This window comes from Elephas maximus, chromosome 3 (genome assembly GCF_024166365.1).
Source record: "Elephas maximus indicus isolate mEleMax1 chromosome 3, mEleMax1 primary haplotype, whole genome shotgun sequence".
NCBI classification, from domain to species: Eukaryota; Metazoa; Chordata; class Mammalia; order Proboscidea; family Elephantidae; genus Elephas; species Elephas maximus.
In genome coordinates, this window is record NC_064821.1 from 12,636,307 (window position 1) to 12,651,962 (window position 15,656).

At 61.5% G+C, this 15,656-nt stretch overlaps 2 protein-coding genes across 5 annotated transcripts; both read left to right on the plus strand.

The window, feature by feature from the left end:
* The first annotated feature begins 974 nt into the window (after nt 1–974).
* On the plus strand, nt 975–9,557 carry MAP2K7 (mitogen-activated protein kinase kinase 7). 2 transcript variants are annotated; one of them, XM_049876697.1, is made up of 12 exons: nt 975–1,211; nt 3,110–3,157; nt 5,916–6,057; nt 6,180–6,246; nt 6,369–6,482; nt 6,560–6,679; nt 6,895–7,002; nt 7,079–7,258; nt 7,342–7,422; nt 7,539–7,681; nt 8,289–8,334; nt 8,450–9,557. In XM_049876697.1, exons 1-12 carry the CDS (start codon nt 1,088–1,090, stop codon nt 8,582–8,584), a joined length of 1,308 nt encoding a protein of 435 aa, XP_049732654.1. In that variant the 5' UTR covers nt 975–1,087; the 3' UTR covers nt 8,585–9,557. The 2 variants fall into 2 exon arrangements, with proteins under 2 accessions (XP_049732654.1, XP_049732655.1); XM_049876698.1 differs by lacking the exon at nt 3,110–3,157 and having other exon boundaries at nt 976–1,211; nt 8,450–9,555.
* A 1,301-nt stretch (nt 9,558–10,858) lies between these two features.
* TGFBR3L (transforming growth factor beta receptor 3 like) lies at nt 10,859–14,658 on the plus strand. Of its 3 annotated transcripts, none has more exons than XM_049876700.1 (7): nt 10,859–11,411; nt 12,382–12,518; nt 12,592–12,894; nt 13,451–13,577; nt 13,681–13,845; nt 14,018–14,090; nt 14,558–14,658. In XM_049876700.1, the coding sequence occupies exons 1-6, from the start codon at nt 11,342–11,344 to the stop codon at nt 14,083–14,085; spliced, it is 870 nt and encodes a 289-aa protein (XP_049732657.1). In that variant the 5' UTR covers nt 10,859–11,341; the 3' UTR covers nt 14,086–14,090; nt 14,558–14,658. The 3 variants fall into 3 exon arrangements, with proteins under 3 accessions (XP_049732657.1, XP_049732656.1, XP_049732658.1); XM_049876699.1 differs by having other exon boundaries at nt 14,561–14,658; XM_049876701.1 differs by having other exon boundaries at nt 12,382–12,488; nt 14,561–14,658.
* The last annotated feature ends 998 nt before the right edge of the window (nt 14,659–15,656 follow it).

A 15,656-nucleotide genomic window follows, 5' to 3' on the forward strand; every position in this document is an offset into this window, starting at 1 on the left:
CATCCCCATGATCTGCTGCAGACTGGACCACTGTGATCTATAAGGTTTTCACTGATTCTCAGGTAGCTAGCCAGGCCTTTCTTCCTAGTCTGTCTTAGTCTGGAAGCTCGACCAATAGATGGTGACCATGCATGAGGTGCATCGGTTGGGAATCAAACCGGGTCTCCCACATGGGAGGTGAGAATTCTACCACTGAACCACCACGGCCCTCTAGGAACCCTGAAGACCAACTAAAGTAGCTGCTTAGGCTGGAAGGGGAGGAGAGGTGGCCACCAGCCAAAGGCGCCTAAACCCAGAGTTCTGCAGACTGCCCAGGAACCGGGCTCACATTCCGGGGGAGCGGGCGGATGGGGAGGAATGTCAAGGTCTCACCGGGTCTGAGAACTCGCTGGCCTTGACCTTGGCCCAGTTGCCGAGGTCAAGGGTCACGCCACGGGATTCCGAGGGCCCCACAGTTTGTTGGGACTGGCTGATGCGGAAATGCTCCCCACAGGTGCCTAATTGTGGTTAGGCGGTGGCACCCCGCTGCGAGACGAGGGCAGGGACGCAATTAAGCCTAACAGGGATCCTAACGAAGCACTATCTAGCCGAAGAAGGCAATTCTGAAAGGGCGCGGGTGTCAGAGAGGGCCAGGCCGGGAAGAGCGAAGCGGAGAAAAAACACACAGCCGCAACCACCACCAGTCGCTGCGGCCAAACAGGGACGCCGGTAATGTGCATGCGCAGGGTAAGCCACGCGCGTGACCCCGTTTCCCTTTCTGTACGCGTGCGCGCCGCTTTCCCCGCCCACCTCTCGCTGAAGAAAGATGATTCCCTGCACAGCGCCTCTTGCCGGAGCACTAGGGAACTCGCGCATGTGCATAACCGTGGGGATTTGCACTTTCCCAGACGCGAACTCTAGGTGGCGACATCCCTCCGGCTCGGAGCACGCGGAAGTTCGTACGCGGAAAGGGCGGGTGCGCGTCGCGGACATGCGCCGTGCCGGACAAGACGGCGGCTCGGCTGGGTCATCCCGGCGCAGGCGCAGTGCGGTGTTTGTCTGCCGGACTTGACGGGCGGCCGGGCGGTGTGCGGCGGCGGCGGGGAAGATGGCGGCGTCCTCCCTGGAGCAGAAGCTGTCCCGCCTGGAAGCGAAGCTGAAGCAGGAGAACCGCGAGGCCCGGCGGAGGATCGACCTCAACCTGGATATCAGCCCCCAGCGGCCCAGGCCCAGTAAGCACAGCGGCGTGGGGGAGGGGGCGGGTGGGGCGGGGCGCGCGCCGCGGGAGGCCCCGCCCCCGCCTCCAGGCCCCGCCCCCGCTTCCGGGGAGCTCGCGCTCCGCCTCTTCTCCGACCCCCGCTGTCGGCTCTCCGGGAGAGGGTCACGGTGACCCGGGGGGTGTGGGGCTGGCGGGGACCCCGACGCAGGGCTGCCCCTCGCGCCCGGGCGAGCTTCCCCCGGCCTGGGAACCTAGTTACCCGGTCCCAGGTGAGATCTCCGCACCTGATGACCTGTCCATCACCGTGATTCTCGGAGCCTACTCTGAGCCGGGTTCCCTCTACTTCACGCGACCAGGTCCTCCCACAAACACCCTCGTCCCTTATGACCAGACGATTCTCCTCCAACCATCTCAGTGACTGTGTGAAGACGACCACCACCGGCACCCCCCCAGCACCGTCCCCAGCCTGGAATCTTGTCATCCAGACTACTTACAGACACACACACACCTGGCTTGGAAACACCTGAGGTCACTTGACCACATATAACTCCTCTATGTATCTGACCAGAGAATTCACACATTCTCCTGTGGCTGTGTCTAGTGGTTCCTTCTCCCCAGCCTGGGACCTTGTTGTCTGGGCTCAGTAGACAGCCCTCCACCACACACCCTACCGACATACCCTGGGCCCAGAGTCACTGTAATCCCCTCCAGGCCCCCTCATGTCTCTTTTGACCAGTGTCACCCACACCGTCTTGACCATCTGGTCACTTTGTCTAGTTCCTCCAGAAATATACACCCAATGCTCAGCCTAAGTGACTTTGTCACTTGGGCTAAAGCAACTATTCCCTTTTCCCTCCCCCATCACACACACCTGGCTTGGAGTCACCTGTAGTCATTATGTTATATGTTTGTCTTCACACGTATGCATTTTCTTTTTGATCTTGCCATCACAGTGCCCACCGCCCTGGCATCTTGTCACCAGGTGTCAACAGTGGCCTCCTCCCCGCCCCAACGTATGCATACCTGGCCTGGAGCCCCATGACCACAATCTAGTCTGCTTGTTATGTCCCACAGAACCCTCCCTCCACCCCCCCCCCCCACAAATTCTCTCAACCGGAAGGAATCTGACTTCTCCCGTCCCCGCCCCCTAGCCTTATTATCTTTTCTAACTTTCTGGACCCAGCAAATTGCCCTCCTTTAGGTTCACTATGAGTCGAAATCGACGGCAGCGGGTTTGGTTTTGGTTTATATCTCCCGTGACTTGGGGACGTTGTTATCTATCATGGGCCTTGTAGTATAGATACCTCCCTGTAAGGTCATTTCCTGATACCCCCCCATATCTGAGCGCCCTGCTCACTCCCTGCTCACCCAGCCTGATCCCCCCTATATCCCTGTGCTGGGTATACTCCCCATCTCCCTCTCTGACCTGAGTTGGCCTGCGGTCCTTAATGGGGAATCTCTTTGACCCCCGTGGGGTGGGAGTGCTGGGGTTAAGCTCTGCCTAGGCCAGGAAGCCAGGCTAGGACATGGAGGGGGGTCCTTGCTGGGCTCTGCAGTGCTGCCTCTCTGTCCCCAGCGTGGATAAGGCAGGGCTAGGTAGGGGCCTGGGGTGCCCTAAGGGGTGGCTAACCCAGCAGACCCTGCCCCAGGAGCAGAGCGAGGCTGTGGCAGGCAGGCCCCAAGGAGCCCCCTCCAGGAGGAGCCCCCTCCAGGTGTCTGTGTCTATGTGCGCTCCATCCCACCCTCCCATCTCTGTCGGTTTCTACCCATCTCTGCAGTTTGGTGTCTCACACTCCCCCTACCCCCACCCCCTGCTCATTTATGATTTGATTTCTTTTCTTTTGGACAAATCAGTTGTTTCTGTTGTGATTTATTGTGGTGTTGTTTTTTTTCTTCCTTTTCCCCATCCAGTTATTGTGATCACTCTAAGCCCTGCTCCTGCCCCGTCCCAACGAGCAGGTACCGGCCTTTTTATCATTGCCGCTTGGATCTCTGCACCATTGACCTAACGCTGCCCCGGCTGCAGAATGCCGTGCCTCCTGCCCCGTGCCCGTGCTCTGTGCGTGCGCGTGTTCCCTCCTCCCACGCCCACTCTCACCTCCTCTCTCCTCCACATTCACGCGCGGGCCCTGCTGGCCTCTTCCTCTCTGCCCTCTCACCTTCTGCTCCTCCCTGCCTCCTTGGGCTCAGGTGTGGACTCCCTGGAGGAAGAGTGAACGCTCCCCAAGTGGAGTCTCACGGGGGTCACGCACGTGCGTGTGTGTGTACACGTGCGTGTGTATGTGAGTGAGTGAGAGTTGGCGCAGGCGAGTGGCTGTGAATATTCCATGTACTTCAGCAATTCCGTAAAGGTTGAGTACCTTACTGTGTGCTGTGCCCTGTTCTGGCTGCTGGGAACCCAGCAGTGGACAAAACAGACCAGATTCCTCTCTGTGTGGTGCTGACACTCCAGGTGGAGGCACCCAGTGACCAGGGAGCTATCACCCATTACCTGTTAGGGAGAGCTTTAGAAGGCCACGAGCACCTTGGAGAGAAAACATAGAGCTGGGGAGGGGCCTTGGCAGTGGGGGGTCCGGGAGCCTCTTGAGAAGGCGGGGAGGGACCAGCCCTGCCGAGGCCTCCCAAACCCTGCTTGGGACATGGGTGTGTGTACGCATACGTGTACTGGATGGTCTGTGTTGGGAGAGAGACTAGGGCGAAGGGTCTGGCCTTGTGGGTCACTGTGTGCCTGTGGGGGGAGGCTGGCTGTGTTGGTGACTCTGGCGTCTCCTCTGCCCATCTGCACGTGGCCGGGGTTTGTGCCCTGTCCCAGTGTGTGCATGCATGTGTGTGTGCGTGTGTGCATACGTGTGTCAGGGCCCACCTGCCAACTCTCACTCCTGTGCTCATTCTCTCTCCCTCTCCATTCACCTGCTTGCTCTTACTCCACCCTCCTGCCCTGCTGTGTGGCCCATCACCACCTCTGTGATCTTGTCTCAGGGCCTTTGTGTGTCTCTCCAGCTCCCCTGACTGGCCCCCCTTAAGTCCTCACTGTGCTTCAGAGTCCCCAGGAGCCCTTTCCCTGGGCTCTGGGGCAACCCTCAGGGGGCCTGGTGGACTGTTCAAGGGAGAGGACTGACAGGACTTGGTGAGGTGTGGAGAGGGTTGGGGTGTGGCCCTCAACACCCAGAGAGCCGATGGTGCAGGTAGAAAAGGGCCAAATCCACACCCCCGTCAGTGTCTTCCTCTAGAGCACCCAGGGCTTGGGAGTGGGGAACACAGAGGGCCCTCAGGAGCCCCGGAAGGTTGTTGAGCTAGAGAAGGAGAGGCTGAGTCCAGCCACAGTTGGGAGCTGAGCAGAGCTGGAGCAGGGGACATCATGTGGCAGGTGTTGGCCAGCCACATCCCCTGGGGCCCAGAGCCCTTCCTGTGCTCCTGCCTGGCCCCAGCAGTCCCTGTATCCCTCAGGCCTGCAGGGCAGACTCAGGTACAGGTCCCCTCCCTCTAGCTGAGGTCAGGGTCCCCACTGCTAGCGTCTCAAGCATATTTGTCTTGACTCCTTGGTCACTTGGGCCACGTGTCCAGGTGCCTGCAGTGCCATGGGAAGAAAAAGTGGGCCACAACAGGTGGTGTAGAGAGGGGTGTGGCAGGCGGGAGAGACCCGTGGAGGGTGTTTGTAGTCGTTTTCCTTCCCCAGATGCTAAGGCCTCTGGGTCCCAGGTTCAATGAGGATCCACCCTCTAGTCCCCAGGGTTCTGGGGTCTCATGCAGCCCCCGTCCTCTATTCCCTCTCCCAGTCGCCAGCCCAGCCTGGGAGGGCTCCTAGCTCCCGGGGAGCCTGCTCTCCTGGCCTGGGCACTCTCCGGCCCGTTTCTGCCACATCTTCTCTGAGCAGCTGGGCCCGAGCCTTGGCTCCCGTCTGTCTGCCTTCTGCCCCATCCCGTTCCCCCATCCCCTATGCCGCCTGCCCTGGGGTGTCTGCTGCCTGCCCGCTGCCTGCCCACCTGCCTGTAGCATGCCAAGCTCTCCGCATGCAGGCTGCTGTAGGGACCAAGCCCCCTGCCTGGCCCAGCCCCACCCGCCCCCAGTCCTGTGGCCCCTGGAGGGGCAGCACCACGCAGATCCCTCACTCAGGACACAGGCCTGCCCTCATGGGCCCCAGCTCTGCCAGCCAGGCCGGCAGGCTCCCAGATCAGCGTGCTGGCCGGAGGGTGGCCCCCGACCCCGGAGCAGAGACTAAACCTGGGTCCCGCGCCCACCTCACCCAGGTGGTCAGCCTGGCTCTTGTTCACAGTCGGCTCAGTGCCACTCTCAGGCCTGAGCCCTGGCAGATCCTGGCAGCGTTCCCTCCCAGCTGGTCCAGAATGTGGGCACTGAGGCCTTGGGTCTGCTTCCTGGGTGGAGGTGGGGACCAGACAGTCACTTCAGGGAGGCTGCCTAGCAAGGGACACCATCAGATCTCAGCCTCCCTGTCAGTATAAACGTGGGAATGTGCCCTCAGCCTCTGGGTGCCACCCTTCCCCCACCAGCCTTTTTTCTGTCTTTTAGGTAGAGGAGGGAAGTGGGGAGAAGGCACCCTGAGAAGGGCCCACGGGGTGGGGAGGGCAACCCCAGCCCCTCCAGCCAGCAGGGCAGGGGCCTGTTTCGGCCTTCCTGCAGGGGCCAGGGAGGGGATGGTGAGGGCCCAAGCCTGGAACTGGCAGCTAACCCTTCCCTGCCCCGGCTCTCACCCCCCCAGCCCTGCAGCTCCCGCTGGCCAACGATGGGGGCAACCGCTCACCATCATCAGAGAGCTCCCCACAGCACCCCACGCCCCCCGTCCGGCCCCGCCACATGCTGGGGCTTCCGTCCACCTTGTACACACCCCGCAGCATGGAGAGGTGAGCTGTTGGGGCTGGGGTCAGTGTGGGGAGGGCCTCTGCCAGGGAAGGAGAGTGGTTCAACCTGGGGGGGCCACAGGTTGGCTTGGACTCCCTCCAGCACCCACTCCCTATTCCTCTAGCATTGAGATTGACCAGAAGCTGCAGGAGATTATGAAGCAGACTGGCTACCTGACCATCGGGGGCCAGGTACCCACCTTCCCTTGGCATTGTGGGGGCGGACAGGTGATGGGCATGCAGCTGGGCTGGATCCCCCCGGTGGGCACAGGCAGAGGCCCGGCAGATCCTCCAGCCCTTGCTCTCCTGGCTAGCGCTACCAGGCAGAAATCAACGACCTGGAGAACCTGGGTGAGATGGGCAGTGGCACGTGCGGCCAGGTGTGGAAGATGTGTTTCCGAAAGACAGGGCACGTCATCGCCGTCAAGGTGAGCTGTGGCCCCTGCTCACTCGTGGGCCTGGCGCCCCACGGCCGGCCGCTAAGGTTTCCTGCCCTCACATGCAGCAAATGCGGCGCTCGGGGAACAAGGAGGAGAACAAACGGATCCTCATGGACCTGGACGTGGTGCTCAAGAGCCATGACTGCCCCTACATAGTGCAGTGCTTCGGGACCTTCATCACCAACGTGAGCTGCCTCGCGGGTCCCACCCTGCAAGCCTCGCCCCACAGGCCAGTTCAGGGAAGCCCTGCGGTCCCAGAAGTAGCTGGACACGCCCCTCCTCAGCTCCTCCTCCTCAGCAGCCTCCGAGTGCTCTGAGACCTGTGCCACTGGGACCTGCTTCGGGGTGGGCAGATAGGTACGGGGCTCCCCAAGCCACCAAGTGTGTGCCTCCCCCACAGACCGATGTCTTTATCGCCATGGAGCTCATGGGCACGTGCGCCGAGAAGCTCAAGAAGCGGATGCAGGGCCCCATCCCAGAGCGCATCCTGGGCAAGATGACGGTGGCGGTGAGCAGCGGGGCAGGGCAGTGGCCTGGGGCCTCCCACACGCGGCACGTCACTGGCGCCCTCCCTGTCCCCGTAGATTGTGAAGGCGCTCTTCTATCTGAAGGAGAAGCACGGTGTCATCCACCGTGACGTCAAGCCCTCCAACATCCTGCTGGATGAGCGGGGCCAGATCAAGCTGTGCGATTTCGGCATCAGTGGCCGCCTCGTCGACTCCAAGGCCAAGACACGCAGCGCTGGCTGCGCCGCCTACATGGCGGTGAGTAGGGGCCGGGGTGCCCTGGGGGCAGGACAGGGGCCAGGGACAGCCTTGGATACAGCTACCCCTCCACCCACCCACAGCCCGAACGCATCGACCCCCCAGACCCCACCAAGCCGGACTATGACATCCGGGCTGACGTGTGGAGTCTCGGCATCTCGCTGGTGAGTGGGGGCCCTGCCTACACAGGCTGGGCACAGGGGCTTCTCCAGGGTGGGAGAGCAGGCAGGCACCTGTCCCTGCCACTCCAGCGTCTGCCCTCTACCCGGCTCTCTCTCAGGTGGAGCTGGCCACAGGACAGTTTCCCTACAAGAACTGCAAGACAGACTTTGAGGTCCTCACCAAAGTCCTCCAGGAAGAGCCCCCTCTCCTGCCTGGTCACATGGGCTTCTCAGGGGACTTTCAGTCCTTCGTCAAAGACTGGTGAGCACCTGCCGCAGTTCTCAGCCCCGGGGGTGAACAGAAGCCAGGGAGGCTGCAGGGTGGGCCAGGGCAGGAGGGGTTTGGAGGAGGATCGCCCAGGTAGGCGTGGGGGCTGTGGGCCGGCTGGAGCCAGTGCCCTGGGAGCCAGGAATGGGGGTGGACTGGCCTGAGGGACAGCGGGGCCCACAGGTATTTGCCATGGTGGCCCTGGTGCTGGCAGCCTGTGACGAGTAGAGATGCCCCAGGGCGAATGGGCTGCGCCCCGGCAGCATCCTCTGAGCGCTGCCTTCACGGCAGATCCTCTGCATTCTCTTGCGGGAGCCTCACAACTTGCTGGAGGCCTGAGTACAGGTTCCTGCCCGTCTCTGTTCTGCAGCCCTTGGCTCATCTTGGGAAGGGCACCTGGGGGGGCGGATCAGACAAGTGGCTTCAGGACGTATGTGGGGACACGACCCGCCTGTCAGCCCAGGCCTGTGAAGAAGCTGACCCAACGCCCGACAGACCTGGAAGAGCCCTGGCTCCCAGGGGAGGACAGTCTGAGCAGGTGGAGGTAGTCAGGCTCCTTCCAGGGCCCTCACTTCCTTCTCCATTTCTCCTCTCCCCCTAGCCTTACTAAAGATCACAGGAAGAGACCAAAGTATAATAAACTACTTGTGAGTACCGCCCCCCCTCTATCCCAGCCCTTCCCTCTCCTCACTGGTCCCTCTGGATCCCCCAGGGCCCCTGAAGGGAAGCTCCTTATACTGAGCCCACCCCTCGGGCCCGCAGGAACACAGCTTTATCAAGCGCTATGAGACGCTGGAGGTGGACGTGGCGTCCTGGTTCAAGGACGTCATGGCAAAGACCGAGTCACCGCGGACTAGCGGAGTCTTGAGCCAGCACCATCTGCCCTTCTTCAGGTAGCCGCGTGGCAGTGGCCAGCCCCGCAGTGGGCCGGGGGCATGGCCACAGGCCCCCTTCCCCACCTGGCCACCCAGCTGCCCGCCAGGGGAGACCTGGGACCTGGAGGCCGCCAAGAGCTGAGGACAGAAAGTAGGGTGCACCAACCCACCCCTGACTCCCTGCCCAGCAGCTGTGGACAGATGGGCCCCCCTGGCCCCAGCCCCTCTCACCCCCGGGGCCAGCCGGCCGAGCGTCCCCCGACAGACACTGTGAACGGAAGACAGCAGGCCACGCTCAGACTTGCTATTTATTCAGTTGTAACCTCTGGGCTGGGGCGGCCCCAGAGTCTGGGAGAGAGCCGTGTCCCACAACCCCCCCCCCACCCCCGCAACTCCCTCACCCCGCTGTCCCCTTGCTTCTGTCCTGTGCACATTCTCCATGTCACCATTTCCCTCTCTCTCTCTCTCACTTCCCTCTCTGCCTCCTGGTCCCTGTGTGGTTTTTCCCCATCTCCCTCCCAGTCTCTGCCCCCCTCCTAGCCTAGGCCTGGGTTCAGCCAGCCCAGCCCCAGCGGTGCAGAGGGGGCAGTGGGGGCGGGTGCTGCCTGACCCCAGGTCCGCTGAGGTCTCTGTCATCGCCAGTGGATCGCAGCCTCACCCCAGCAAGGCGGCCTGGGCGTTGGGACTGCCGCCGAGCCAGGACTGGGTCTCTCTCTCTTTGATCTCAGGGGGTCCTTTTTGGAGTTTATTGTATTTTATTGTACTTGGTGGGGTGTTTGGGGACAGGGGGAGGAGGAGAGCTCGTTCTCATGGAGTTTGTCGGTACCTTCAGAAACTTTACCAAAGTCATGTTGAGCTGCTTGTGTGTGGCCCCCGTCCGCGCGGGCACAGTGGGTCTGGGGGCCTGGGCCACTGCCCCTTTCAGCCCTGCCTCAGAGGTGGGGTCAGGGTGCTCCTCCTCCCTAGGGGCGAGCCCTCGGGTTGGGCCAGAGTCTGGCCACAGCTTGGGGTGAGTTGAAAACCTCAGGGGGGGGCAGAGGGCGCCTGGGGGGCCGCGGCCACACAGGACGGTCTCGGGGAATGTGGACATGGGTGAGGAGAGCAGTGAGCTAGTGTGGCCAGGAGGTGGCTGGAGGGAGGTGGTAGCAAAAGTGGGGCCCAGGGAGGGGCTGAGCAGGAGGCGGGGTAGAGGGTGCACAGAGTGAACGTGGGGGTTCGAGGACGTGTGACAGGGACAGAGGTAGGAAGGCTGGAGTAAGCAGAGGCCAGGCCGCGGGGTGGGGGTGGCGGAGGCGGTTATGCCCCCAGAGTGCCCCTGAGCATCCCTCAACTCACCTGGAGCTGGCCAGCCCCTGACCCACCCTGGGGCCTGGGGCAGGAGGGCATAGGGCATCAGGGCCCAGGCCAGGTCCCACGGCGCCCCCAGTGCCCGCTGCAGTGGCAGGAGCAGGAGGGGGGTTGTCCTTTTTGTTGGTGATGCATGCAAATCAAGTGGACGACAAAACAAAATAATGAAACAAAAAAAAAGAGAAAACCCCACAAACAAAATCGAACCAACACCAAAGGTGAGGAGCCATGCGGTAGCTGACGCGATATAGGTTTAGGTATTCCTGTGTCCTCGCATCCTTACGCTCCTGTTCCCACAACGCCGCATGGTTAAGCAGTAACATAAGTCACCTTCTCTCTGCCCCCAGGGGGAAGGCTACCTTCTGGGGGTGGTCTGCCCCGGGTCCCCTTTGTGAGGGGACAGGGCCCCCAGGCCTGGCCCCCATCCTCCCCTGCTGGGCCCTGCCACGGGGCCTTTGCCGGGTGCAGGCCGGTTGCTGGCTGGTCCCAGGGTCAGCACCGGCCTGGGGCCGAGCTGCCGAGTTTTATTTTTATTTAACTTTATTTTCTGTTTTGTGAGTGTGTGTCCTCCACTCCCCACTCCCCCTTCAGTGTTAAGCAGGAGCCCTGGGGGAGCCTCCCGCTCCTACCTCCCTGCCTCTCCCTGCGTCACCAGCCATCCCTCCTAATCCGGCAGAGGGTGGGCCGGGCGGGCAGGGGCCTGGGGGGCCCAGCTCAGCCCAGCGGCCCCCACCCCCTTCTCAGGCCACCAGTATTGCCCTGACCCTTTTTAAAACAAAATGCCCTTGTTTGTAAACCTTTAGACGCTTGAGAATAAAACCCCTCTCTTTTCCTCTACTGAGTGGTGCTGTGTGGTATAGCGTGGGCCTGGCCAGGCCTGGCAAGAAGAGTGGGAAGGGGCCCATAGCCCCTGCCTGGGGGGTGGGAGTGCCTTTGGTCGTGGCAGGGTGGCCATTCCATTGAGGAGAAACGAGTAGTTAGGGTTTGTCATGACTTGCCCAATACCAAGTGGCTGAGAGGAGTGGGGGGTCCCTGGGTGGTGCAGAAGCACTCCGTTAGTAACTGAAAGGTTCACAGTTCAAATCCACCCAGAGGGCTGCGCCCTTGAAGACCTATGGAGCACAGTTGTACTCTGCACACATGGGGTTGCCATGAGTCAGAATCAGCTTGTTTGGTTTTTTTTTTTTAAATATGAGTGGACTTCCCCCACCCCCCACCCCCCATAGCCATAGCTCAGGCAGGAGAGAAGCCCTTAATCCCTGGCAGGCCTTGGCACCAGCTCCAATGTTCCCTTGGTCCATCGCCCCCGCTCCCTGCCCCCCAGCGGCCACCCAGTCAAGGCCACGGCCACCTGCCCACCTGCTGGGCCCAGGTGCTGCCCTGGCTGCTGCCTCTGCTCCTGGTCCCACATTCTCTGACCCTGCCGCGCAGCATGCTGGGCGCCCTGCTCCTGCTGCTGGCCCTGCTCCAGGGGACCTCCACCCTGCCCAGCGAGCCGCCAGGTAGGTACAGACGGGGGCTGCTGGGCCCATCACACGCACATCCGTGGCTGCCGGTTCTCAGCCTGACCTTTCCCTCATTCTCCTTGGGAGCATGGGTGGGGGAGGGGGCCTCACCTCTGGGCCTGGTTCCTGCGTTGATATGAACCCTATACCTGCTCAAAAGCCCCTCGCACCCACAGTGAGGGGGAGGGGTGCAGTTTGGGCAAATGGTCTTAGGGTCACTGAATGTTACAGAATATCATGGGGCACCTCCGAGGACACAGTACCAGCAGGCATCTGGTTGTGAGCCCAGGCCCTTGTGTGAGTGCATGGTCACACAGGGGTTAAGGGACCCCCCCCCAACTGGGGTTCCCCTTGCCTCCACCTTTGCCATCACTGTCTTCAGCCTGGCCCCTTCGACTCGGCGTCTGGAGCCGAGGAGCCTGGACAAATGGTAAAGCCCCGGATCCTGGTGGCCTGGCTGGGTTTTGTGCCCTTCAGAAGGGCTAGGGTGGGGACACCTCTCTTTTCCCTTTTGCCCTTGGTGACAGCACCTACCTCCTTTTAGAAAAGGAAGGATTGGCCAGCACCCCTCCCCCCACCCAGTATTGCACCCCTAGAGAAAACCCCACCCACCCCGGGTGACAAACTGCTCAGAAATAGGGAGCCCTCTCACCTCCCCCAGCCTGGTCCTCCACCATCAGGCACCCCTCAACCCCTTCTCCAGCCAGGAATCCCCTCACCCATTTTGCAGGTGGAAAAGCCCAGGTAGGGGAAGAGCCAGGACACAGCTTTGTGCCCACCTCCAGCTGCTGAGCAGCGGCATCCCCCGGGGTCTCCAAGGGACACAGTAACTGTCACGTTTATCGTGAACCAGTGCCGGGCTAAGCATGGCAAACCCAGCATCACAACCAAATGATTGGGCCACTTGCTTGGAGGCTCTAAGGGGCAGTGTGTCTTCCCTTGTCTATGCCACCCTCTCCCCCACAAGCACCCCCATTCCCGGCAGCGCCTGGGCCCTGGCTGCGCCGGCCTCTCTTCAGCCTGGAGCTGTCGGACGCGGAGGACGCCTTCCCACGTCGCGGGGGGCCGCTCGAGGTACCCGCTGACAGCCGCGTGTTCGTGCAGGTGCGCCTACGGGGGACACCCGGGGTGGATGGGTGCGGAGGAAGCCAGGCCTGATGGCGCCCCTGTTCCCCAGGCGGCCCTGGCCCGTCCCTCCCCGCGCTGGGGCCTGGCCCTGCATCGTTGCTCAGTGACACCGTCCTCACGCCCTGCCCTGGGCCCCGCCCTGGCGCTGCTGCGGGGAGGCTGTCCCGCCGACGCCTCGGTCGTCTTCCCGCCACCACCGCTCCTCGGTGCCGCCCGCCCCGCGCGCTTCAGCTTCCGCCTGCGCCCTGTCTTCAACGCCTCTGTGCAGTTCCTGCACTGCCAGCTGAGCCGCTGCCGACGCCTCCGGGGAGTCCGCCGGCCTGCGCCTCTGACGCCGGCGCAGCCATCGCCGGTGCGGGAGCACAGGGCCAGGAATCTGGGCACCCAGGCCTCTGGGGGGTGGGACGGTCTCTAGCAGCTAGGGGTTTAGGAATCTGGAGACGGGGCACTTTGGGGTCTGGGTTTAGACACTGGGCTTCTTACAGGCTGGGTGTTGGGTGCAGGGATCCCCAAGAAAACAATGGAGCTTGGCACAAGGGTCGCTAGGGGGAAAGAGGTGGACACTGGGTACATTCATGGGCAGGGCTCTGGGGTCCCTCTGGGTCTGGAAGGCTGGATGCAGGGGGCCACTGATGGGGCAAACCTCTGGGCACTAATGTTGGGCTTTGAAGAAAGTTAGATGCTGGGAGAGCAGGGATGGTGTGTCCCCCTCCCCTTGAGAAGCAGTTCGGGACTCCTCCTGGGCTGGGCTGCTTGTATATCTTAGGGGTTGGGCTCACGGTAATCCTAAGGGGGTGGATTTCCAGGGGTCTAATGGTGGGACTGGTGGAGAGCTGGACGCTTGGGTCTCTCAGGCGCCTGAGTCCTGGGGCCCTGACATCCCCTTTCTTCCCTCCCGCACCTGTCAGTGTCTCCCTCAGGATGAGGCTTGCGTGGGTGCCGGCAGTGGCAGCGGTGAGAGCCCGGGCGCAGACAGCCCCCACCTGCACACACTGACGCAGCCCATCGTGGTCACCGTGCCGCGGCCGCCTCCACGTGAGCGCGCAGTCCTGCTCCGCAAAGAGGCCTGGGGCCGAGGAAGGAGGGTGGGGCGGATGTCTGGGTCCCAGGCCCAGTCTCAGGGTACCTTTCCCCACAGGTCCTCCCAAAGGTGCTCCGGGCAGGGCTGTGAGCTTCGAGCCTGCCAGGCCGGCACCGGCCCCTGCCGCCCTGGAGCCTGCGCCGGTGGTGGCTCTGGTGTTGGCAGCCTTCGTGCTGGGCGCCGCGCTGGCCACAGGGCTTGGCCTCCTCTGCGCACACTCAGGTACGAACCCCCGCTAGCCGGGACCTCAGCCCGGGCCCCAGCGATCCCAGCGGCAGGGTTGACGGCCCCCAGTCCTGCCCCCATTACATCTGCGGCAGCCTCCAGGGGGCGCCCTTACCCCGGCCCAGTGCGCCACAACCCCTACTCCTCAGCCACCGCCTCTCCCTTCCAGCGCCCCCACCTCCCGGCCCATCCCTGAGAGCGTCGCCCAGCAGCCCCCAGCCCAGGAGGCCCCAGTGAGGCAGGTAAGTGTGCGTGTGGGTGGGTGGGTGGGGTAATGTGGGAGCTTGAAGAAAGAGGTGATTATAACCCTTAATATCATTTACTCTGTGCCAGGCACTGTTTGAAGTGTTTTATGCGTATTAATTAACTTAATTCCCATAACGACCTTCAGGTAGATACTATTATAAAGCCCATTTTATAGATGAAAAAAGGGAGGCACTGTCTGAAATGAAATCACTTGTCAAAGGTCACAACATTTGTGGAGCTAGGATTGGAACTCATGCAGTGGGTTACCTGTAGGAGACTGCCTGCTCTAGGGAGAGGGGTCCTCAAACCCTGGACAGGGCAGAGGTGAGGAGAATTCAGGAGTCAGACCCAGTTGCCACCCCTCACCCAGCTCACAGGATGACAGGGCAGGTCAATGGCTGGCTGGGAGGGAGGTGGACTTCACGTTGTCCACTCCCTCGCTCAGCCTTCCTATTTCTCCCAGCAGGACTGAATCTGCTGCCCTGAGCCTTGGGCCTGATGAAACCATGACCCCTGCACTACTCGCCCTTCTTTCTTCCCACCTGGGCACAAAACAAACCTTTGAACTGACCTGCTGAGTCTTGGAGTCTGTGTGTGCACACGTTGCGTGGGGTGGGGGGCAGGAAGGGGAGGCCCAAGAAGGGCTTGGGACCAGGAGTGGGAAGATTTAGGGCTGGGAGAGGTCGGGTCGGGGGCAGGGCTGGACTGGATGGAGGACTGCAGGCGAACCTCATACATACATACCCATACATGGGCGCACCTAGGGGCCAGAGGAGACCCAAAGGCATTTTGTCCCAAACAGAAAGTAACCCTCCACCCTACCTGCTACCCTCACACTGGTCTACCTGCCTTCTCCAAGCCTCCGAAAGCCAGGCCTTCTCTGTTCTCCACTCGCAATGGGCAGACCCTACCCTTGCTCAGGCCTCCACCTCGTGCCTCTGCTCCAGTCTCCTTGCTCGTCTGGCCTCCACCCCGCTCCTAGATTATCCGTCTATCTCCTTAAATTCCTTCTGTCTGAGCTCCTCCTTTCCCTGGACAGGAATAAGGTGGGACTACTAGCCTCAATTTACAGATGAAGTAACCGGCCCAGGGAGACCAAATCACTTGCCCAAGGTCCCCAGGACTGTCCGACCCCATAGCCCACTCTCTTGGCCAGGACTGGCACCTTCCAGCCAAGGCCTACCCATCTGCAAAAGCAAAGCACACAGTGGTTGTTAGGTGCCATCGACCCATAGAGACCCCACGTGACAGAGCTGCCCCCACAGGGTTTTCTTGGCTGTAATCTTTATAGCCGTTGCCGTGGAGTCGATTCTGACTCATTGTGACCCTATAGTGTTTTCAGTTGTCTCACATGCATGTGAAAGCTGGGCAATGAATAAGGAAGGTGAGTTGGCGAAGAATATTGAATATACCACGGACTGCAAAAAGAACGAAGAAATCTGTCTTGGAAAAAGTCGACAGAATGCTCCTTAGAAGCAAGGATGGCGAGGCTTCCTCTCACATACTTTGGGCATGTTGTCAGGAGAGACTAGTCCCTGGAGAAGGGCATCATGCTTAATAGA

Excerpts from the sequence above, each read along its gene's own strand:
- TGFBR3L (XM_049876700.1), top strand. The coding sequence starts at position 11,342 with ATGCTGGGCGCCCTGCTCCTGCTGCTGGCCCTGCTCCAGGGGACCTCC. Across the intron at positions 11,412-12,381 it reads CCTGCCCAGCGAGCCGCCAG|CACCCCCATTCCCGGCAGCG; the intron begins GTAGGTACAGAC and ends CTCCCCCACAAG. Across the intron at positions 12,519-12,591 it reads ACAGCCGCGTGTTCGTGCAG|GCGGCCCTGGCCCGTCCCTC; the intron begins GTGCGCCTACGG and ends CCTGTTCCCCAG.
- MAP2K7 (XM_049876697.1), top strand. The coding sequence starts at position 1,088 with ATGGCGGCGTCCTCCCTGGAGCAGAAGCTGTCCCGCCTGGAAGCGAAG. Across the intron at positions 6,680-6,894 it reads TCGGGACCTTCATCACCAAC|ACCGATGTCTTTATCGCCAT; the intron begins GTGAGCTGCCTC and ends CCTCCCCCACAG. Across the intron at positions 8,335-8,449 it reads CAAAGTATAATAAACTACTT|GAACACAGCTTTATCAAGCG; the intron begins GTGAGTACCGCC and ends TCGGGCCCGCAG.